We start from the raw sequence: 24,918 nt of genomic DNA on the forward strand, positions 1-24,918 counted from the left end.
TCCTGTCACTTCAGTTGTTTCAGGAATTTCTGACTATAAGTTCCTCACCAACATTCCACAGGCCCCTCAGCCAGGGCATAAAAACCAGGCTGATTTCCACAAACCACATTTATTTAGGGATAATTTGCCAAAGGAATCATTTGAGTTGGTTTTTATTTCTGCATTCTTCCCAGTACTCAGCTATAAAGAATGCCATCCAAGCAGAGGGTCCGATCCGATGGAGTGCTCGAGGCCGCTGCAGCAGCTCAGCCAGGGTCCCCAGGGCCAGTGTCCCACTCCAGAGGGACCAAGTCCAAGCTCTTCCTTATCAGGGCCTGTTCCTCCAGAGCTGCCCCATCATTCTGCCAGCCTCTGAACTCTCTCTTCAGCCCTTTGGCCAACCAGTGAAGCAGGAGGACAACTGGGGAGGAGGGGGCTATAATAACTGGTACGGAGACTCAGAACATACAGAGGAGAGTCTCTGCCACTGCTAAGAATGAAGGGAACTCGCTTTTCTTCTCAAAAGGCTTGCTCTGTTTTTCACATTCCCCCAGTTGACTTTTTTTCAAGTTGGTTATTTGGTGTTGACCTCAGAGATGGCCAAACTGGGTGCTGCAGGGGAAGGAAAAAAACAAACAAAGCATATTTGTAAAAAGTATTTCAATCATAAAAGTTACCACTTATTGAGCTCTTTCCATCTATCTGGCCCAATTCTGAATTTCACATGTACTGTCTCTTTTGATCCTCACCACCTAGGAAGTAGGTATTATTATTCCCATTTTAAGGATAAGGAAACTGAGGCTCAGAGAGGCTAAGTTACTATACTGCCCAAAATCATCTGAGTCAGGATTTAGACGCAGGTGTGTCCAACTCCAAAGCTTATGATCTTAACCACTGTGCTGTACAGCCTCAGAAAGAGGACACAGTGTGGTGCCCCCTTCATTCAAGTAAATTTAATCAATTCAACAACAACAACAACAACAAAAATCAAAGGTTCTATATTATCCCTGCTCCCTATCAGATAACACCTCTATTCCTGTGGTCTCAAACAAGTGGCCTGCAGGCCAGAATTTACCCACAGGCTTATTTAATTTGGGACATAGTGTTTCAAAATAATTTAAGCAGCCTCTAAAGGCCTTTGAGTTTGTAGCCCTGACCTCTCATCACACTCGCTTTATTGAATCCGTTTCAAGAGGACTGAGGTGCTATTTTCTGCAGAGTTTAAATCACAAGCACCTAGCACTTGGGGAAGGTAGCTTTGAAGATGATTCACTCCTACATCATCTCTATCTCACAGACTTTCTGCAAATAGCATCATCCTGGTGGGTGACACACTCAGCAGTAGCCACAATACAGCTGTATCAGCAGGTCTCTAAAAGGCAGGATGAGGCCTGGCAGTTACTATAGCATCACATGTCAATAATGGAAGAAGGATGTGTGTGTAGAGTGGGGATGACTATATTCAACTACAACTTCAGAGCGGAGCTACTGTTTCACTTGGTGGAAGCAGGCCAGGTCTCTGATCTCACACTTCCCTGGCAGAACCCTTCTCTACTGCAATCATCAGGGAGTCATGTGTCCTCAGTGCTGGTGCAACCGGAACAAACAGAAGCCATCACCCACCCCCACAGAGGAGGCCAGCTTTCCTGAACCCAGCAGAACATTGCACCCTTCATGGCCCAGTGCCTATAATTAGTCTACAAAGGGCATCGTGTCCCTTGCCAGCTCACTCCTTTTGTCCTTACACTACTCACTATACTCCAGGTGCCTTTTCTAGGTGCTGTATTTCCCTGGGGATGGAGCAAAGAGGAAGGAGCAATCTTATTATTATAAGGAATTCAGCATGCAGCCTTCTTGGCAATTAGATTATGCCAAGGCATAAGTCACAGAACAACAACAAAACAAAATCTAAGAGAGTTGGAAGGGCCCTTTTAAGAAAAAGGAAAATAACCCGTGTGACACAAGGCTTGTCATGGGTCTATGGCGCCCTCTTTATTAGGTCATATTTAACCAGGGTTGTACTGATGAGGCAGAGACACCTTGCCCTACCCCCAGTGAAGGTACCTCTTTTCGCCACTAAAATCAATCACCCCTAGTCTTAACACCCTTAATACTTGAGACTGGGTGTGAAGGCAAGTTTGATATTACTCTTCTATCCAGCAGAGCTTCAGGTTCTGACTTTCCTACTACTGAGAAAAGTCTCTGCCCTTCGCAGGGTGACTTAGCCACACTTCCCACCACACCCACCACCCCACCAGTTTGTCAACCCCCCAGCCCCTCCCACCTCCAGACACCTGGCTCGGCTGCACCCAGAGCCATCCTCACCATGGTCATGTAGGTGGCCTCTGACTTTTCACTTGATTCTTCTTCCTCAATCACCTCCCGTGTAGTTATTGAGGAGTAAACATGTTTCTGGGGGGCAGGGGGAAGATGGTATAAAAATCAGCAGATCTTAGAAGCCAGAGAAAAGGCCAGCTACTACTATTCACAGGACATCAACCACCAAAATCTCCAGGTTCAGAGAGCTAGAGAATGATCATCAATAATGATAACTCAGTTCTCAGTCATCCCAAAATTAAGAAAATTAACTTGTCAGCAAAGAGCACTAATCTTAAGAACCAAATTCTTTGCTTCAAAAGCCAAACAGTCTTTGTTTGATGGGTGTTTAGCTAGCGGCAGGAATCCTCATCTTGCCAAATCATATCTACTCTGTGGTTATTTCCTTCTAATTAGAGTCTTGGCAAGATGGCTGGTGTTTGTCAGCAGCTAACTGTCGTCGTTTCAAAGGGTTTATATGGCAGGGACAGCCCTCTCTGAACCTCACATCTGTGAGGTTGGTGGTACTTTCTGATTCCCATTCCTGTCACTATTTGGGGAAGCAATGTCATCCAGTGAAAAATTCTTGGACTTCTGGGGGTCCCTGTACTATGTTTGGGTCTCAAACAATCCAAAAGATAGAAAGGTAAATATTCCAAAAGGGGTTTTTTAAAGCTAAAGAAAAAAAAAGAAAAGGAGTTCAAGGAAATTAATCCATTTCTCAGTCCTTAATAGCAATCATTTATAGCTCTATTACAAACTAGCATGAAAGAAAAAGTGCTTCATGAGCCTCTCTTTCTAAAAGTCCCTGAATATTTCATCTTAACCATCAGCTCTTTCACTTAACTCCCAAATGTATCATAATTCACCCTTATATTTACACAGCGCCTCGTAGATTACGAAGCACTTGTATATCACCACATTATTTAAACCATACGAAAGAGCAAATATGCTTGTCCTTATCTTGGTTTTACTGTTAAGAAAACTGAGGCTTGGGGAGGTGACAGAGCTGGACTTGAACTGGGGCATTCTGACTCCAAGTCCAGTGCCCTTTCCTCAGATACAACCAGGATGTGCTGCCCAGGTTGGGCTGGCCTCACTCCCTGGGGATTTTTTTCCCAGTGTTGAAGATTTCCTGAGCCCCTGCTCTGTTCCAGGCACTAGTATGCATGCAGAGACATCGTGATGAGTTAAGACCCAGGTCACAGAGGAATGATAACAAACCGCCTGATACTGGATGATATCCACCTCACCCTCACTGGGCACAACAGCAAAATGGCAGTGTTTTTCTCTTACCTCTGGGTGAGCTTTCTTTGTGTCCTCCAGGCTTTTTACCAGGGCTGTGGAAGTTACTGAACTGCAAGGCATAAAAAGCATGTGGCATTAACTGGCCAGCACTGTATATTCAAGAGGTGCCTACATGAGACCCCTCAGAGCTTTGTGAAGAGACAGACCCCAGAACAGGAGCTAGTCTCTCTAGACTCCTACCCAGCTCGCCTTGAAATCTGAGAAGTGTTACCGCTTTTGCGGAGAGCCGGAAGGCATTCTGAAGATAGTATGGGCTGAGCAACAGCTTTCACTTTTCTATTATCACTCTAACAACTTTCTGTCTATAATAATGCTAGGTGAATGAACAGAGGAACCATGGGAAGGTGTAGCTCTACCAGCAGAGGGCAGCAGAAGCTCAGTGAGACGTCAGTTCAAAGGGACCCTGGCCTTTCTGAAGCAGGAGGCCAAGTGGAATAAATCCCCACAAACATCCCAAACTGTGAGCTCTGGCCCTTTCTGGCTTTTGGCCTTTGATACCTTGACCATTTGCCTTCTGCATCTGTCACTACTTTCTTTTTTTTCTATTTTGGCCTAGAGCTTTAGAAAAGAAAATCAGAGTTAAAGCTAGAAACCATATTTTTTTGTCTCAAAGTAGAAATATTTTTATTGTATTTTCTGATTATGAAGTTGTATATTCTCATTGTAAAATAATTCAAATAATACATAAATGTAGACAGTTGGAGGCTGAAGTTCCAGTAAACCACCTATACTCACAGGACCCACCTTCTCATTTATCCCAAATACCACTGATATTATTTTAAAATTATCCTTCCAAACCTCTCTCAATGCAAGCATACTCTCACAAAATATAGTATATATGCTGCTGAATGAGCATTATATAATTTTCTTTTTTATAAATATACTATATATTCCGTAATATAGAATTGAACATCTTTCCGTGTCATTACATTGAGGGTTGTGCAGTATCTCATTGAATGGAATACTGATTCTTTGAATCATCACCTTTCTGACAGACACAGGATGATTTCAATTTTTAATTATAATAAATGCTACAGTGACCATATTTATACACATATCTCAGCATATAACTCTGACTATTTCTTCAGAATATACTAGTAGTAGTAGTCATGGAAGTGCTGCTCTTCATTTTGAGAAAAACTGAGACCCAGAGAGGGGAAGTGAGCTGATATGAAACCCAGATTGTCTAACTCTCAGTTCAGTGCTATCAGCATGCCCAGAGCAAAGACTCTCAGAGAAACCAATCAAATTTAAAACAAGATCAGAGAGCCCCAGGGTGTGGAAGTGTAAACGTAGCTGGCATAAGCAACTTTCTGTAGAATCTATGTTCCATGGGGAAAAGAAATTCAAAAACCAGCATTACTTAGTCTTAATGGGGCCCTTTTCCAATGACACTATCTCAACAAGCATCAATTTGCGCTAGCAATATATTTCATCAACAGTTGGGTAAACTGAGGGATGTACCTGCCAACAGCTAGTAAAACACAAGTGCCCGTGTCAGGGCATCTGGGCATTTTTGAGATACTGGCAGAACTACTTATTAAATTCAAGCCTTTAAAAATACATTTCAACAACAAATAACTTAGGACTTGAGAGCACCCATTCAAAAATAATTAGAATCTGGTCCTTTAAATAAAGTCACTGATAACTCTCAAGATCTAAGCTTCTAGATGAAGCATATATAGTGGATAATTTAAAAATCATTTTCTTTCAGGTATTGAATGGCACCATTATAGTTCTTGCTTAAGATTTATACCCTTCATTATGCTCTACTTAGACCACCCTTTTTAAAAGAGCTGGTAATCTTTGTATAATACCAAAGTGAATGACGATGATGTGAAGATGTACAAGGCCTTTCACAAGCAAAGGGGCAGAGGTCACTATACAGATGATGTCTAATATGACACTATCTAAGGATGATTCTATTTTGAAATTCCCCTTTCTGTGAAAATGGCACAGTTAAGGCCCTATCACCCTCTTTCACTTCAGATTAGAGGCAGTCCCGCACCTCCAGCCTCTCAACCTAAGAGGTGAGAGCAGCCCTGTACCTCTTATTCCTGTTGGTCCTCTTCACAATCAATATCAGAACAGGAAGCAGCAAGATAGTGGCACAAACAATCCCCACAATGATCACCAGATGATTACCGCCCAGGATCTCAGGTCTGTGAGTTGCTGGAGTCACCAGTGCTTGGGAAAAGAGAAAAGCAATGAGGGCCTCAATATTCCAGAAAAGAGCTGAGAGCCCCACTGATTCTATGTCAAGTAGCAATAGATAGGTCAGGAAGTAGGGGCAGAAGTCCAGACTCCACTCAGTGTTAAAACACTAGGACTATACTGGTCCCTATTAAATTGAGAACTGAAGTCTGACACCCCTGCTTACCCCTAAAATATAGGTTAAGTTGGATGGGAGAAGAGGATAGTGCCTTACCTATATAGTTTCCTTTTGCATTAACAATTCTACCTTAAAAAGTGGTTTACCAAATGATGTAAACCACTAGATAACAGATATCTAAGATAACAGATATCTTAGAGGCTACTGCTCTTTCTAGGGGAAAGTGATTGTTTTCAAAAGGACCTATGCCACAACACTCAGCCCCATGGTCATGATACCAAGTAAGGCCCTTAGAGGCACTTCTACCCATATGGTACCCTTTATTCATTTCCTCAATTCGCTCTAAATACATACATCAAAGATCTCCTGGGCACCAGATATCAGTAGACATGGAAGATACAAACATGAATAATTCATGGTCCCTGCCTCCAAGGAGAGGGACAAACATGTAAACAGAAAAATCACAGACTGCTATGGGTGCTATGATAGAAATCCACATGGAGTGCAGAGGGGCACAGAGAAAAACGAGTATCCAATTCTATGGGGAGCCAAAGATGAGAATTTGTCAGCAAAAGTTCTAAAGTTTTGGAGTCTTAGAGGAAATATCAAGTTTTGGGGAAAGACAACATGGGGAAGGACAAAGGGGACATTATGCACAAGGTCTGGAAGTCTGACAGAATAGTGCTTTTAGAAACTAAAAATAGTTCCACAGATCTGGCTCAAAGGCTGCATTGGTGGGTATGGTGGGGAATAAGGCTGGATAGGAAATAAGGGTCTAAGTCATGAAGGACCTTGATTAGCTCAATCAAGAGTCTTTCTTTTTTTTTTCCTGCCGGCAATGGAGAAACCACTGAAAGATTACAAGCAGTAGAAAAACATGTTCAGATGTGTAATTTAGAAAGGTGGCACTGATAGCTGCATGAAGAATGAGCAGTGGCTGAGAATGAAAGCAGAGATTAATTAGAGGCCTAGAGTCTAAGACAGAGATGAAGACGACCAGAACTAAAGTAGTGGTGATGTACTGTAAAAAAGGCAGATTCAAAGTCAATAGTAAAAATGATAGGGCTTGTTGACCTGTTAGACTGGGGGTCATGGGAAAAGGAAGAATCAAGTACAATTCCCAGGCACCTAGTTAGGTAACTGTGTAGATGGTGGTGGCAATTACTGAGGTTGTGGTGATGGGCTGGGAAGAGGTATGCGGGAAGAGGTTTGGATATGTTGTATTTGTAGTATTTGGGTGGAGTTCATATAGATATATAAAGATAGATAATGTCCAACACAGAACATATTGAATATATATAGAATGTAGTGTCCGATGTTACTGAGGTAAAGAAGGCTGATGTGCAATTAGAGTACCGCTGGTGATCTAAGCTAGAGACCAAAGCAGGAACCAGAATGTGGTGCACCTGGGAGTTAATGGGAGAGGAGACAAGAGACACTACATAAAGCCCTTTAGTAAGCTATTAGGCTACATCAAGAAATAAATATGTAACTGATTGTGATGAAGGTTGTGCAAGTCAATATACTAAAAACTATTGGGTTGTACACTTTAAATGGGTAAATTGTATGGTATGTGAGTTGTAGCTCAATAAAGCTGTTTTAAGAAAAAGAAGGATATAGGATAAGAGCTAAAGTAGACAAAATACAGATAAGAGGAAGAGTTGAGCATATTTACATGCTGAATGGTAGGGGCCAATGGAAAGTCAGAGCTTACAGAGCCACGTTGTGAGGTTTCTGAGAAGGGGGAGAGAATGCACCTGAGCACAAGGGTTCAGATAAGCCCAGGCAGAAGGGAGCTCAAGACTGCAAGGCAGAGATAAGGATGGGGGCAAGTACAGACATGTTTGTGGGTGGCGAGGCCTTGGAAGTTGAATGAGCTTGCACTAATGGCTTGCATTTTGTCTGTGAAGTGGAAATAAGATTTCTGAGAGTGAAGAAATCCATCTGTCCTGCTTCCCTCTCCAGCTGGAACCCTTTGCTATTAACAAGGAGGTGCCTCCAGAGACTTCAGTCTCTGCCAGAGGCACTGAGGTGTGTTCCATCCTCACCTCCTTCCCTACCCCCAACCAACCACAGCCAACTTTTGAAAGCCTTAGTGAAAGACAAAGTCCACAGGCCACATCCTGATTGCTAACTGGGTTATACTTTTAACTTTAACCCCTCACTTATCAACCTCTCTCAGTTGACACAGTTGAGTCTTTATTCTAAACTCTGGCCTCAAAGCACAGTGTTTTCCAGAATACAGAACCTTTGACCTGAAAAACCCTCTATTTTTGGTTCTGGTCCCTTCCCGTTGTCTCTGTTTTTTGCTATCTCTCACCAGCTCAGAATCCCTTCCCCACAGATCATACAGCCTCTCCTTTGAAGCTAGGTAAAAATGACTTTGAACATAACTCCAATTCATCTCTGAGCTCCTGTATCTTTAAATTGGTAGATTGTACTAGCAATGGGTGAGGTCTGGCAGGGGGCTGGTGGTCACTAAATACTAGCTCCTTTTTCCTTGACTTAACAGCAGAGCCAGAACTAGGGTGAGGCAACCAAGGTGCCCAAGGCACCAAATTTAAGGAGGCATCACTCTCAGGGTCGTGCATCACCTAAATGATGCCTCTTTCACTTTTGCACCCTAAAAGCCTCTCAGGCCTCACACTAGCCCTGGCCATGCCTACCAGCTATGAGGTCCCTCATCCCTTCCCAACCAAATGATAGATACTTTGGGGCTGTTTCTGAATCACATGCAACACAATAGTTTTCTTGAATGTCAGGTTCCCAAGGTGGATACTGCAGGTATAACTTCCTTCATCAGACTCCTTCACTCCATTGAGCATGATGGAGCCATCATTGCGGGCGGTGTCCCCAACAAGGGTTACACGATTCTGGAAACGGCCCCGATTCTGGAGGTACCCCACAGGTACACCGAGTTTGGGGTAATGGCGCAACACAGTCTCCTCCTAGAAGGAAAAGGCAAAATGTATGACATTGCAAGGACTGGGAGTATGGGGAGTGGGGGAGGGAGGTTGAGAGGCCTTGAATGTGTAGGCAGTACTGGTATTATCAGAAAGTATTAGATAACATAAAGGTATCAACACACTCACGTGTGTGGGCACGTGTAGTTGTTCCATCTGAAGAGAGGGATGAGGAAAGTAGGAATGAGGGACTTCCACTTTTTACACTTCTCCAGTAAAACGAAGTAAAAGTACACCTTTACTTTCTATGACATTTCCAGTTGGATTTCCAGTTCAGAATTCAGAAGGAAATCTAAACCATGACTAAAACTGAACTCCGAGTTTTCCCCCAAACCAGTTCTTTCTAGTCCATCCCCTTTTGGTAAATGGCAACACCTTCTTCCAGATGCTCAGGCTAAAAGTTTTGGAGTCATCCTTAACTCCTCTCTTTCTTGAACAACTCACATCTAAAATCCCTCAGCAAATCCTATCATCTCTATCTTTAAAATATGTCCCAAATCCAGCTACTTCTCATGTCCTTCACAGTTGCCACCTGGTGCAAGCCACTATTTCTCACCTGGATTCCTGCAAGAAGCCTCCTTACTTGTCTCCCTACTTACTCCTAATACAGCATATTCTCAGCAGATGAATCATTAGAGATATAAGTTAAATCATATTACTCCTCTGCTCAAAACCTCCTTCCATTTTACTAAAAGTACAAGGCCCTTCGTAATCTGCCCTACCCCCTTTTCCTGTCTGATTTCATTTTCTACTTGTTCTTCCCTCACCTACTTGAGTCACTTCATTCCAGGCACAGTGACTTTCTTGCTGCTCCTTGAGTACTGGCCTCAGAGGCTTTGGGCTTGCTGCTTCCTGTCCCTGGAACACTGTTCTCCCCAGACATACACGTGGTTCATTCCTTCACTTCCTTCAGACCTCTGTTCAAATGTTACATTCTCAGTGAAGCTTCCCCGACCACCTATTTAAAATAGCCTCGAGACTGCTTTCTTGTTCTCCATAGCACTTACTATGACATATTCAGTATTTATTTCTTCATTATTTTACTATGCATCTCCCTCCATCTTGATTATAAGTCCCCCATCAGGCCAGGGGCTTACATTGCATAGCAGATGTTTAAAAAAAATACTTCTTAAATAAATGTTTGAATTTTTTATTAAGGTGTGTTAACATTATTTTTTAAAAGCTTTTAAGAAAAGGAAATGGGAATGTGTATACAGACCTGGTCCATAACCTCTTGTCTCTTGTGACTCAAATTCACAATTCAAAACGTCTATTCTCATCTTATCTTTTGTTGTGACTCACTTGACGGATGACATTTAAAAACATGAGGTGAACCTAGGTCTACATATAATTCCTCATAATATGCTGTGGTGCCACCCTTCCTGACCCACTCAGACAGCATATAGGAATTAAGTGAGTTTAAATGACTTTTTTATAGGAATGATCTGGCATATGTCTTAATTTAGAAAAGCTAAAACGTTTACAAACTTTCCACCTTAACTTTTATTAACAATAAGTTACTTGGGATGTCCCTCATAACACAGCTTAACTCATAAGTATATCACCATGCCACAGTTGTTATTTACAGGTCTAGCGGTCTTGCTATTTACTGATTCAGAGTTCCCATAAAATACTCCTCACCCTGGCCCCCAGGATCTACTAGTACTAACATTCAAAGTATCCATGAAGACAGTAGAAATTTCCTCTATCCTATAAACAGGGCAATGGAGCACAGAAGAAAACTCACAAAAATAACCCAAATAAGAATAAGAATATAATCATTCTTATATCTAGCCCATAGCTTTCCTGGATAGGTCACAAACATCATCCCTTTCATTCTCCCATCAACTCTACAAAGAGAAGAGAGAGGAGGAAGGAAACTAAAATGCAGTGGCCAATTCATGTACAAACGCTTTACATGGACTGTCTTATACATGTATCTTCACTATCCTAAAAGTTAAATATTTTCTCCTCCTCCTCCTCCTTCTCCTTCTTCATTATCTTTTTTATCTTTAGTTAGAGTCATTTTTCCTACCAGGAAGTTAACATTGCCCAGCCAAGTGGCCAAGCTAAGAGAAGGCCCAGTTCTGACAAGATCTAAAGCCCAAGCCCTTGCAATACCACCGCATGGCATCTCGTGCCTGGATTCTCCCTCTCCCCCACTGTCCTGACACCAGTGGCCAGGGGTTTCAATCACACAATAATGGTTCCTCCTCATTACCTTGGTGTTCTCTCCTGATGAGAACATCCAGTCTACCTTGGTCATGTGTTTCTCTTCTGTGCTCTGGAAAACACATCTCATATAAGTAGAATCACCCACACAGACCGTGAGCTCTGGGGAATAAAATGATAAATCAAGTCAAACCTAAGGTATAATCTATAGAAGTCGAAGAACTTCTAAAAGAGATAATGTTTAGTCAAAGATCCTCAACAGTAAAATCAATATTACCACCACATACTACACACATTCTTTCCACGGATAATCCAGATGATCAGGCACCGACAAGGTACACAGAGGCCTCTCACTCAAACCAATATGACACTCCGTGGGTAACACAATACCCTCTAGCTACCCACATACATCAAGTCTAAGGGGTCCTATAGTTTTCATTCTACAATAAGTATTCCTTGGTCCTCTTTAATTCCCTTGTCCCTCTCCTTTACCAGAACTTTTCCCATGACCCCAACTCCACTTCAAGTTTATCCTAAAGAAAGTACGGAAAATCTTGAAGCCCACCACTTTCTGTTCACCTACTTAGACACCCACATCTGCTTAACATAAACAGGAAGTGGAAAGTTACATACCTCTCATTCTTGTATATAACCCACTAGCTCTCCTAGCTGAAAAACTGAATCATGGGTGACTTTCCTCAATTTCCTTTTACAAGCTGTCTTAGGACTTGCTTAGGACAGTTCTGGCTACAGAACAGGTCACAAGACTCCTTGCTAATTAGGCCACAACAATAGACAGCTTTCCCCTGACTTTTCTTTTTCAATCCCTGCCCCGACTCCCTGACCCAATCAATACCCCTTTCCCTTCTGGCTTTCCAAGTCCTAGGCTCTTCTTTCCACTTATTTGTATAAGCAGCTGACCCCATCATATGTTTACTGCATAAGTCATTTCAAGAGGTCCTTGAAAAAAAACAATTAGATATTTCAGATTTTTTTCATTAATGCTCTATACAAATCAACCACGAAGTCAATTAAGAAATGAAAGGCAGGATGGTATTTAGAGAGACACAAGCCTAGGTCTTAACTGGACAAAGTTCCTTTAAAAGTACATTAAACAAGCTCATGAAGAAACAAACACAGTGCATAAGCAGACTTTTTCATTCAAATTGTTTCCCTAAGAGAACATTAACTTCCTGCCCAGAGGAAAAATGCATTATGGCAGGAAAGCAAAAGAAAATATTATGAACTTGAAACTCTATAGAGAGAATTATTTTGAAAGTAATAAAAATTCACTGCAAAGAATACCAGTAAAGAAGGAAACACCCTCTAATTCTATCAACACATTAAAAACTGAACTCTATTTTTAAATGTATAATAATGACTAAACCTTCTGAATCCTTTCAATGCACCAGGCATGTGCTACACACCATGTACATAGTCTATCAACTAGTCATTACAGTATTTTGAGATATACACCATTACCCTCTCATTTTACAGAAGAAGAAAGTAAAAGAGACCAAAGCCACATGGCCAGTAAAACATAGAGCCAGAACTCAAACCCAAGCCTGAGTGAAAACAAAGTCCAAGTTTTCTCACTCACTATACCATACCACCTCACATAAGCGGAAGGATGGCTCATTCCAGAGCAAAAGTACAGGAAATTAGTATTATTTTTATTTGTAAGGAGATTGTCTAAAGTATTTAAATAAGAACTATGAAAAAAGGAATTAAAGTAGTAGAATCAAAAAATTATAAACTGAAGGGTAGACTTTGTAGAGAAAATTATAGATGACTGCGCAAATGTAGTTTTCACATGGGAGGAGACAATTTCTAACAAGCAAGTTGGACAACTTTGCACTGGCCACTAGGCAAACTGTTAAGAGTTGGACTATTCCCACTTCGGCTAGAGGGAAAAATAAATACGAGTTGCTCCACTGGCTAATGGGGACATATATAGTCACCCCTAAAATTGTTCTAGCCTGTTACCATGGACTCAACTCTTGAAATCAGCTCCTTTGGCTCATTCCCTCTGTGTCACTTCTAAGCAGGAAAAAGCACCCATTTTGCAGGTCATGCTTGCATGGACAAGTGTTTAGGCATGGCATCAAAGGACAAGGCAGAAAGCCATAGCCCAAAGATAATCCTTAGGCACAAAGGCAGCTGATTCACTTCCTCTTCCTAGATAACCATAGCTTTAGAATCAGAAAAATGCCAACTGAAAAAAAGCAGAAAAAATTAGGAAGCCAGAGGCTACCTTCTATCATTCCTCCTACAATTCTGTTTTCCAGAAATCAAATTCAAGTGAGAGACACTAATTCATTCATTCAACAAATGTTTATTGATTGCTTACTCTGTGCCAAGCACTATACCCAAAGCTGGTCAGAGGACAAAGAACACAAACTCAGGCGAACAGGAAGATACAACTGAACAGGGGTGATTAGTATCACCAAAAAGGAACTCATTATAAGAATGGACCTTAACTAGCTGGTGAGGAGGAGTGGGTTCAGATTCTGGTTCCCTAACTAGACTGCAAGCTTTCCCAAGGTCATAGACTGTTCCTTCCATATCACACTTTTAAAGAATATATTGAATTCTGTGATTTTCAAACTTTATAAAGCAGAATTCTTCCTTTAAAATAAAATCCCTACCAGGTTCCTTGGACTGTGAGGGTTCCAGAGCGGTTTTTAAACCACCAACATACCAAAGCCAGTCCCTCCATTTACAAATGGGAAAATGAGAACCAAAGAAGTTAGAGAAGTCTTCTCATTTCTTTTTTATCCCTCAGAACACTTAGTATAGGTCCTATAAAATACAGACATGTCATCAATGTGGATAACTTGATGGGAAGTATTGGGGTATAGTAAAAAGAACATGGACTTTGTTGTCAGAGGTGTGACAAGGTTCAAGTACTGAATATGACATTTAATAAATATGTGTCCTTAGGCATAGTCGCTTAACCTCTCTAAGCCTCAGTTATTTCATCTGTAAAATGAAAACAACAGTATTTCCTTCACGACATTTTCAAGGGATAAAATATGTTTAAAGTAATAATGAAATAATAATCATCATTATTTTTACTTAAAGAACACTATTAATTGAGGACTCACTCTGTAGTAAGTACCTAGCCCAATGGCTGGCATTTAGTCACAAAATCAGTTCCCTTCCCCTTTTGCACATCAAACCGCTTGCTCCTTCCTCCTTCTCTAAGTAAGCATTCATGTACCTTTGGGCTCCTCTGGCAGTACATGCAGCACCACTGCTTTTTTGAACACCAGGCTCTCCATTTCAAGGCGAATTTCACAGGTATAGCTTCCCTGGTCAGTCTCTTCCACATTTCGAAGCAAGAGAGAACCATCATTGCGTAAGATGTCCCCTACCAAGTATGCGCGATTCTGGAAGCGCCCCACGGGCACACTGAGGTTGGCATAATAATATAGTACATAATCATCCTGGAGGGTAATACAACATTGGAGAATATCTAGTCAGTGGTACCAGACCTAGGAGTCTAGATTCCAAATACCCTGTTCTGTGGAGGCAGCACAGTCATCATCATCATTGTGGCCAAAAAGTACTTGTTATCCAGTTAATAATAATATGTGCCAGGCAATATTCTAACTTGCACAAGGCTCTGTGGCTCATTTATACAAAGACAAATGGAGAAATATGGTCCACACATTTTCATTTCTAACAGTTTAAGGTAAAATGTTACATCCACTTTGAAGATTACTATGGGGATTCAAACTCAACTTTTGAAAACCACCTCCCATCCTCAGCCCATCTTCTGGCATGGCTCCCAGACTAGATGGCATTCAAAAGCATAATGCAATCCTACAGGCTGGCTGTTGTGAGAATTCCTGGCATTTTGGTTGTCACTCCTTTCCAGTCTGTCTTATTCTAAGAAAGCATAACATAAGGTTTGAGAGTCATCAAGAGGAAATGGTTTACAGGCTGGGAGGGGGACCCCAAGGAATTCTTATTTCTACTTACACTGTGAGAATATCCCTCATATAATAATAAACAGTAATAAAAATTTGAGTGAGAGTAGCATTATAGGGATAACATGTTCTGAGCACAGAAAACAATATTTCATTTGCAAATATTAGGACTTTATTATTAACACATTACTTAGGACATGTTTCACAAATGATCCAGACATATAAGTATCTTTAAATCTCTGGTGGGCTTAATACACTGTTTCCTACTCCAAAGAGCTTCCATGAAATCCTCACTCAGCCATGCTGTATCTGCTAACCCCAACCCATGAGCAGCTGTGAAGGAGAAAAAGAAGATTCCCAGCACATACATGGGGCAGTGGAATGCTGAAAGAATCTGTTTCCCCCCAGCTCCCCATCCCCTTAAAAAACTATTACTGTGACATCATTCTTATGCTTAGGCCATAACCCTTCTGTCTAGACCAATCTCCTACCATCTCACCCCTCCCATGCACTGACACTACTCTCCAAAGGGCAGAAATTAAGAAAAGAAACTGAAAGAACTTTATGCATATGTCTCCCACTAGCTTCTAACTGACCTGAAATTTAAGTGTTACCATTTATAATTATCTTCACCTTCACCTCTGCAGATGGAGATCATCGAGATTAAATAACTTGTCTAGCTGATTACACAGCCAAGAGTCCAGGCTGAGAAGAGGCCCAGTTCTGACAAGCTCCAGAGCCCAAGCTCTTGCAATATCACCCCATGGCACCTGAAGACCTGATTCTCTCTCTCCCCACACTGTCCTGACATCACTGGCCAAGGGCTTGTACTACACAGTAACGTTTCCTCCTTTTTACCTTGGCGTGCTCTCCTGATGAGAACATCCAGTCTACTTTGGCCACACGCTTCACTTCCGTGCTCTGGAAAACACATCCCATTAGGGCTGAATCACCCACGTGGACTGTTAGCTCAAGGGAGGAAACAATCAAGTCATTCAGGCCCAAGGAATAATCTACAGAAGTCAAAGGCAAGAGGAGACATCATTTAGACAAATATCCTCAACAACAAAAATCAGTATTAATCACCAAGTACTGTACACCTTCCCTCCCCAGAAGACCCAACATGGCCCAGAGGCCCTTCATCAAACTAGCATGGCATTCCCAAGGGTAAGAAAAATACCCTCTAGTTAACTACATGGCTCAAATCGGGAGTTTCTGCAATCTTCACACTACATAAATGCTAACTGGTTCCACTCTCCTAGCTAGTGCCTTCCTTTTTTCCAGAATTCTCCCTCCAATCTCATTTCTAAAGAAAGAAGAGAAACTCCGAAGTCCCTCCTTTCATGTCATGTATTTTGACACCCATAAAGAGGAACTGGGATGTCTCTTGTTCTTTGTTTCCCACCAGTTCCCTATCTGAAAAGCCAATTCACAGGTATTTTTGCTTCCTTCCTCTTTTCTCTTTCTTTAGTGCCTTTGCAAAAATCTTCTCTGAATGTGCTGGCTGATTCTGGCTGTAGTACAGGGCCTTGTAATTAGGCCAATACAGAGCACCACTCTTCCCTTGAATTTCCTTTGTATTTGCCTTCTCCCCACTTCTCTTCCAGCTTTGCCAACAGCCCTGGCTTGTCAGCCTCTAGATGTTTGCTCACACAGTACCACTCTACTATCTGTACATTGCTCAAGGAACTTCTCTTTTCACTAAAAGAGAAAACCATTATACAAACGTTTCTTTTTTTTTCTTTTTCTTTTTTTTAACATGAACATTTCTGTTTTCATAAGATATGCTCTATGCAAAGAGACAATGACATAAAGCAAGATACGTTTAGACGCTGGCCAGTCTGTATCAAAGAAGAGCCAAGTGAACGCATATGGGAAAAACAAAAATTGTGCCAGTCTTTTCATCCAAGCTGTTGCCCTGAGAGGAATCAACTTCCTGCCCCACAGCAGGAACACACCGTAGGGAAGATGTAAGAGAAAACATGAACTCCACACTCTTTAGAGGGAATTATTTTGAAAGAAATCAAAATTAGCTCCAAAAATGATCTGGAGTTTTCCTGTCAGGAAGAACTGAGCCACTTTATGTGCAGTTAAAGGTATAAGAAGCAAATTTAATTTAACATTAAGCATGTTATATGTAGAATTAAAAGAAGGTTTGAGAGAAAGCAAGAGCAACGACCAAAGTGAAGAGAAGCTTATACAGGACAAGTAGCCTTTGCAGACAAATAGGTGAAGAAAATGAGACTTTCTAAAGGAGGGAAATCTCTGCACAAAGTACAAAATCTCTGAGGCCACCAAGCCACTACATACAGGGGATTGTTAACTCTCTGGAGAGAAGAGCAAAACCCTGCAGGCTGCTTCATAGACCTCTGGGAGAAAATGTCTAAATAGCCTCTGAAATCATGAAAAAATTCATGAAAAATATTCTCTAATGCATATTATTTCTGTGTGTGCATGTTTACACACTCTCTATGTTGCCTGAAACTAGAGCGAAGGCACTTTTTTAGTGTACTTTGCTGAGTCAATGTTTAAATCACCGTCCAGTTTTAAAAAATAAATAAAAAGAGAAAAAAAAGGTATGAAAGCAAAGTACCTAATTAATTTATCTTCCTACAGAGATATGCCCATGGGATAAAGAGAAAGACAAGGGGGAAAATGGATGAAAAAGTTAGAAAAAGTGAAGATAAGAAATGGGCAGCAAGATGCATTCCTGACCAATTGGGTTACATGAACAGGAGCCTCCAATCTGGTCTGAGGATGCAGCCAGAGAAGGCTTATTAGAAAGAAGCGGAGCTTAAAGAGAAACCTGAAGGATAAGGAAGCCTTAGGCAGGCTCGCAAGGGTTAGGTGGGGAGAGAATGTTCCAGGCAAAAGAAACTATCCCAAATTGGGAAAGGGCTCTCAGTGCTTTGGAGGAACTGCAAGAAGGCTGGTATGGCTACAGCATGAAAACAATTACAGGGATTCTGGGACTTTCTTTGGTATTTTCATTTCCTGATCTGAGACTAGCTATGATTTTAAAGATGACAATTTAAAGTGCAGGAATGCCAGAGGGAGGTTTTCTTTATATCACATAGGAGGGTTCCAGAATACCCAGTAAGAACCCAAAGGCATTCTGTTTCTATTAGAAATAGAAGAAGATTCAGCTTTCCAAGAAAGAGTCTGCTACATGGCTTCTAAAACAGATGTTTTAGTGAAACTATAAAGTTCCGGGTTAGGGTTTCTGTTTTCAACAAACCAAGGGGAAATGAAAATATACAAATTGGCTTTTGAAATGCACGAGACTTATGATGAATCAAATACTCCTCCCCATGGTCCCTTGGCTTCTACTTACCCAGTAACAGTGGCATCAGGATGAGTTTCAGTGGGTAAAACATGCTGCTCTCTATTTTGCAATCTTAAGATAAAAGAAAAAAAATCAGAAAATAGTTTCAAGAGAAGGTCATTAATTTAACGACCTTCAACAGTGAGTTCCTTCATAGGCCAGTTCTGTCTGAGGCTCTGGGATGCAGCATTGAACAAGAAAGGCAAGGTACAGTTTGTGGGGGGTGGGGAAAGAGAGAGAAAAAAAAAGAAGCAAATGAATGAAAAATAAAACAACAGATGCTGGTAACTGCTACGATAAAACAAAACAGTGGTGCTGGGAGAGTAACTTGGGAGCTGCTTTAGATTGGCATTTCAAGAGAAAAAAAAAGCAAATAATTTCAGCATACCCTTGAAATGACAACCCTAGACATTCTACAACCCGAGAGTTTTACATAAACAACAGATTACAGGATACTCAGCCTGAAATTTTTACCTATGTCTCCAACTAAATTAAAATTACTACTTTTAAACATTTAAAGAATATTCAGGACATGTGGGAAAGGAGATAACAAATAAGGGGAAAATTTTAAACTCAGTTAAGGCATTTGCCAAGCCCTGTGACACAAAGAAGCCACACGAAAGGTTCATGGTAAGCTTTCTTCTCCCCGCTCCCCCCGCCCTTTTAAAACTTTTTTAGGTAGGGCAGCATGAGTAGAATGAGAACTGGGCTGTCAAGGGGCAAAAGTACTTTTTAAATATCCACATTATCTCTGCGGTATTAATTTCACTGCATCCACCAGCTCCTGGGAAAGGAATCACCGTTCCACACAGTGCCTCACAATTTTCTTAATAAAACAGAAGAATCTTAACTCCATGGAGTTACAGTTCAAACAGCCTTGCATTCCTACCTACTGTGGCTGGTCTCAGCCATGATTCCTACACCCCTAACATCCTGCCACTGGAAGAATTCCACCCCAGAACCTGCTAGGTTCTTTTTTGTGTATTAACATCACAGTACCCTATCCAGCTCTGGTGGGAAGCCCAGCACTTACGGTGGCCGTTTTAATTTATAAAAAATGATTTCCTAAAAGATTCCTTACCTGTATTCTAATCAATAAAATCCTCCATCTGGAAAATCAGGATCAAACTGTTCAAGAAGGACCTACCCTAGGTTCCACTTATGCAGAGAAGTCAGTTGACCTTGTTGAACCTCAGTTTCCTCACCTATAACATGGGGATAATAATGCAAAGAGCAAATATGATAATGTAGATAACAGTGCTTTGAAAAATAGAAAGTATTACCACATAAGACCCTACTTTTTACAACCTAAAAGTCAGATGGGAAATAGAGTTTACTGTAGCTTTCAGGGGAGATATTGGGTTCTGAGCATCTACCTTTATAAGAATGGCAAATGACTCATCAGAATGAACTGGAAACTTTTAAGTTTCGATTTTTGAATCCCATCACAACAATGTAGATAATAACTACACTGACTATATACCAAAAGTCACATTAAGTTTCCCCAAACATAAATATATCTAATGAAAACACAGATCTCTCTCATGATAGCCAAGGCCCTATTCCTGCTCCATGATACCCACCTCGCCACACTCATATATGGGTGAGCATGATAAAGGGCTCCCTTTATAGCATGTCACAACTTTATGATGTTTTAGGACATTATATCTGGTACCTTTGAGATTCCTGTCACGTTCTGGATGAATTCTTCTCCAGGGAGTTGGTTGTGCTCCCTCCTCAACCCAGCAAACAGCTCTCATACATTCCTCAAAGCAGTGAGCCATTTGCAAGAAGTAATAATTGATTTAGATAACTAATACCAAACCCCATTAAGTCCACATTCTCAAGAGCAGGACCATATGTGTCATATATTTATGAGTGTCCCATTCCTGTGCTACAGTACCAGTAAAGTACCTGGCATACACTGAATAAGTGCTGATAGCTGCCAATATGACCATCAAATTAAAATCAACTTATTCTGCAACTGCACCACTCTATTCCAAGAGGAAATCAGCAACCCCAAAAAGACTCTGAATCCAGCCACCAAATTCAAGTCACTCAGAGCCACACCCAAACCATGTTCAAACAAGTTCTAAGAAATGTGCCAACAATGTGATGAATAAAAGATACCCATGTTCAGTTCTAAGTATGCAAATGTACCTTTAGAACTGTGTGAATGAATAGAGAAGCAATGATTTAGCAGAAAAAAAAGCATCGAATTGAATTTTTAAAAAATTATCTTCCTGGGTCAGGCTTTCCATCAACAAATTCTTTGATCTTTGGGAAATCACTCAATCTACCTGGGCCTCGTCCTCAACATTGAAAGATCGGACTTTTTTATCCCCCTAGTTAATATAGCATCACATTAGAAATCAGTAGTTGATATGCAATAAACCAGAGAAGGTTATATGCCATGTACTACCTGAGAGTTTTATACATTAACTCTTTCAATCCTCATTACAACCCTATGCGGTTTTACAGATGAGAAAACTAAGGTACATATTGGTGAAGTGACTTGCCTAATAACACATACCAAGTGGCAGAGCCAGGATTCAAACCCAGGCATGTTTGATCACAGCCTGACTTCTTACTACACTGTACTCTCCTCCATGTTTGTGAATGTAATCAGTGTTTTAGGACAAAGCTTCTCTGAACTTCATTTGTCAAAAACACAATTAATCTGTACCCAATGCCTAAATGCTTTTCTCAACCCCTTTACCTAGTTAACTCTTGTTCATCTTTCAGATCTCAAGTTAAATGTCATTTGCTCAGAGAAACCTCTCCTAAACCATCCTTCCTAACGCAGATACCTAGGCACAGGTGTTAATAGTACCATTTATCTTTCCTTTAAGGCATTTGTCACAATTTCTAATTATCTATTTATTTGTGTGCTTATTTGATTAAAGTCTCTTTCTCTCCACCCTCATCTCTCCAAGACTATAAGCCCCATAAGGCCAAGAACTGTGCCTACATGCCACAGATTCTCCACTGCCAGCATGGAGTAAGGTCCAGGGTGAGAGCCCAGTAACTACCTGTCAAATAAGTTAATAACACCTAACAAGGCCAAAAACACTCTAGTCACATTTCAATTTCCTAAGTAGTTGGCAAATATTCAGAAATTCCTATCATATATATATATAGTCACCAAATTATGTACAGTCATGTACACATATATATAACAGAAATTTTGAATAAACATATATTTTTTTAAATTATATATCTGAATAATAATATTATGAATTTTATATATAATAGTTGACTCTTAACACAGGGGTTAGGGGTGTTTCTGTGTAGTCAAAAATCCAAGTATAACTTTTGACTCCCCAAAACTTAACTATTAATAGCCTACAGTTGACTAAAAGTTTTACTGATGACATAATCGATTAACACATATTTTGTGTTATATCTGTTATATACAGTATTCTTATAATAAAGTAAGCTAGAGAAAAGAAAATGCTATTAAGAAAATTATAAAGAGAAAATACATTTACAGTACTGTACATATTTACTGAAAAAAATTCTGTATATAAGTGGACCTTATACACGTTTAAGTGCAGTTCAAACCCATGTTGTTCAAGAGTCAACTGTATTTATATACAGCAGGTCCTCAAATAACCTCATTTGATTCAACATCATTTCATTATAATGTTGATGGGAAAAAAATGTGAATCCCAGCTGGGGTCACTGTCCATGTGCAGTTTGCATGTTCTCCCCCATGTCTGCATGGGTTTTCTCTGGGGAGTACTACCACATCCCAAAGACCTGCATGTTAAGTTAACTGGTGTGTCTCAACCGTCCCACTCTGAGTGAGTGTGGGTGTGAGTGGCCCTGAAATGGAAGGAAGGGTGTCCTTTCCAGGGTGGGTTCCTGTCTTATACCTTAAGCTGCAGGTATAGGCTCCGGCCACCCATGACCCTCAGTTGGAATAAGCAAATTGGAAAATAATTATCTTACCAGTTTTTATTAATCTTTCCTAAATGTATACATAGCTTGCTTTTATTTCAATGTTTAACATTAGAAGTGTTTAAGGTCTTTAGAAGTTTGGTGATGTTGTTGTGCTAGAAATATTCTGTAAGAACTTAACCCTTATTTATATCAATTAGTCTATGGTAAAATTGGTTTCAATATACATCGTTTCCTTTAAAGTCACAGTTTCCAAGAACTTATCAATGACACTAAGTTAAGGCTTACTGTATATGAAATGAATTTCAGTCTTTAAAAATCCAACCAAAGCATTCAGATGCACCTTAAGTACCTTGAAAATAAGAGACTCTGAATTCTCAACTTCTTCTACCCTGCTTCTTTCTCCAGATACTGATTTATCTCCTCAGCTGATGTTCTTGAGATAATTCTACATAGTAAGTTATCTCATATGCTGGCCAAACATTTTTACCTGAGCTTATGGCTCTCTCACAATATAATTCCTGGCAAGGACCTTCTATCACTCCGGGGAGTTGTAACTATCAGGATCCACTTTCCTATTATTAATCATGTAGAGGAATTGTTATCCTTGGCACAATTATGACAGAAAAAAATCTTCAGAAAAGAGACTTATGACAATGAGAATACCACACAGGATGTGAAAATGACCCCCATATATTACAATATTACAAGACAAATTAAGGGAGAGGTGCTGTCTGTCAAGGTGTTTGCCTCTAGTCAGGATACCAACCACTGAGCAAACACAACTACATAGACTTCCCTTACACAGCCCACTCCACCTGCAATGCTATGTTCCCTCAATTTATCCATGCCTGTGTACCTCCGGGGGTCTCAGAGGATTTGGGGCATACGAGTTCACATAACCATTCTGAGGCATGAACCTCTTAAAATATACCCTTGTTTTTCCTTCTAAGGCCATTTAATACAGACTGGTAAGTTACATGGCTTCTTGTAACACAGTCTAGGTTATATTAGTCAACCCTCTACTTGAAAAGGACCTTGGAAATAATTACTCCTGCTCACTCCTTCTGACCAGGTTATACCTAAACCATCTACGTCAGTCTTTCTCGAGATCAGGGATATGCAGACGGTGTGACAAGTATAGACAATAGCCTAGCTCTCTTGGGAGGTTTAAGTTTCTGACTTCTTAAAGTTAAATATTAGCCTGTCTGAGACTGGAAGAAAAGAAACAGTGAAGAGTGTTGCCATGAGTTCAAGGACAGCTAGTCAGTTACAGCTCTACCTAAAGCCACAGGCAAGTTAAAAGCTAACACCATATCATCATCATCATCATCTACTCTTTTATTAAGAGCAAACATTACATACCTCTTTTCTCTGAGGATCTTAACATAAGTTACTTTACACTACAGAAAGAAAAACTGCACCCACTAGACTACCTTATCATAGTCCTCCTACAGAGATTGAGAGTTCTGTGACTATGGCATCGCAATGCAAAAGGATTGCCATTAAATTAAAACCTTCAGAAGCAGGCTTCTGGGAGAGAAAAGTTCAAATCACTGCTTAAGAAATACAAAGCAATTGCTTACCCAAGATGAGGAGCGCCAAGGAGAAGCAATGCACTGAACTCTCCCACTACTGCAGTTCTCAAGTCCAACTGAGGAGACTTCTGCTAGCACAGAAGGTCAGGCTCAGAGCAAACCAAATGCGTGTGTTCTGAAGTGGCTGCGGAGGCACAAACAGGAACCTCCAAATTAAGGTTCTTGTTTTAGTCATCTGGTCCATTACCCAATCTTTATTAACACTTTTATTGTAAAAAGAGATAATAAATCCAACTTACTGAAGAACCTCATATTCCAGACCTCTGCAGGTGCCACTTCTTCTGCTAGATTACAAGCTCTCTCAGAGTGGGATCTTCAATGGCATGAGGCAAACATTTGCTGAGAAAAAAATCAGCTTCATGCTAACAAAATACAATAAATTTAAGATTAACACAAAACATTTTGCTCTTTGTTTAAAATATAGCAACCTCTCTTATTTTCTCTCAACACAGAGGTAGAGCCAGTCAGTTCCCTAACCCCTGCTTCCAAAAATATGCCTGCCCAGTCCTCCAACTCACCACCTGAACATGTTGATTTCCTCTGACAGTGTGATATCAGTATTTCCAGAATGCAGGTAGCATTTTATTCCCCCAGAGAATCTCTTGGGTGACTTGGACATCCTAGATAAGGACTGAAGGCTTTTTCACTTTTGATTTTAAGTCACCCCTTCAAAATAAGTGTTCTCAATGTACACATCTTCAACTTTGACTGGATTGCTTTGACCTCCACATGGGCACATACTTGTTTCTTATAACTTGTCCTGTATCATTTGAAAAACTGTTGAATGCCTGCTCTTCTCAAGGACTATGCTCCATGGTTCTTAAGAAGTGGAGTGCTGGTAAGCCAGCAATTCATTTAAATACACCCACCATGGCCTATTTCAAGCTACCAACAATTTAAGAATCAGGAATTGCAAAATTCCTAAATATTTAACAATCAGCTCTTGCTGTGTGAGCTGGTTCCAGCACAACACTGAATTTATGCAGGTTCTTGCTGAGGTATAGCTCAGAGATAAATGGTCGTTTGAAGCTGAAAACCACAAACCTACTCCTCTTTCATATGACCGTTCTCATTTCATATACACCAA

At 40.6% G+C, this 24,918-nt stretch overlaps 1 protein-coding gene across 2 annotated transcripts; it reads right to left on the reverse strand.

Moving 5' to 3' along the window:
- Positions 1-93: 93 nt before the first annotated feature.
- Positions 94-24,774, reverse strand: JAML (junction adhesion molecule like). Of its 2 annotated transcripts, none has more exons than XM_039888039.1 (12): positions 24,071-24,774; positions 23,820-23,955; positions 19,412-19,535; positions 18,340-18,402; positions 15,864-16,018; positions 14,294-14,519; positions 11,120-11,232; positions 8,646-8,883; positions 5,652-5,790; positions 3,592-3,652; positions 2,305-2,391; positions 94-591 (listed from the first exon to the last, which is right to left on the reverse strand). In XM_039888039.1, the coding sequence occupies exons 4-12, from the start codon at positions 18,380-18,382 to the stop codon at positions 520-522; spliced, it is 1,134 nt and encodes a 377-aa protein (XP_039743973.1). In that variant the 5' UTR covers positions 18,383-18,402; positions 19,412-19,535; positions 23,820-23,955; positions 24,071-24,774; the 3' UTR covers positions 94-519. The 2 variants fall into 2 exon arrangements, with proteins under 2 accessions (XP_039743973.1, XP_039743972.1); XM_039888038.1 differs by having other exon boundaries at positions 23,820-23,977.
- Positions 24,775-24,918: the final 144 nt, after the last annotated feature.

This window comes from Pteropus medius, unplaced genomic scaffold (assembly GCF_902729225.1).
Source record: "Pteropus medius unplaced genomic scaffold, Ma_sr-lr_union100, whole genome shotgun sequence".
Classification (NCBI taxonomy): Eukaryota; Metazoa; Chordata; class Mammalia; order Chiroptera; family Pteropodidae; genus Pteropus; species Pteropus medius.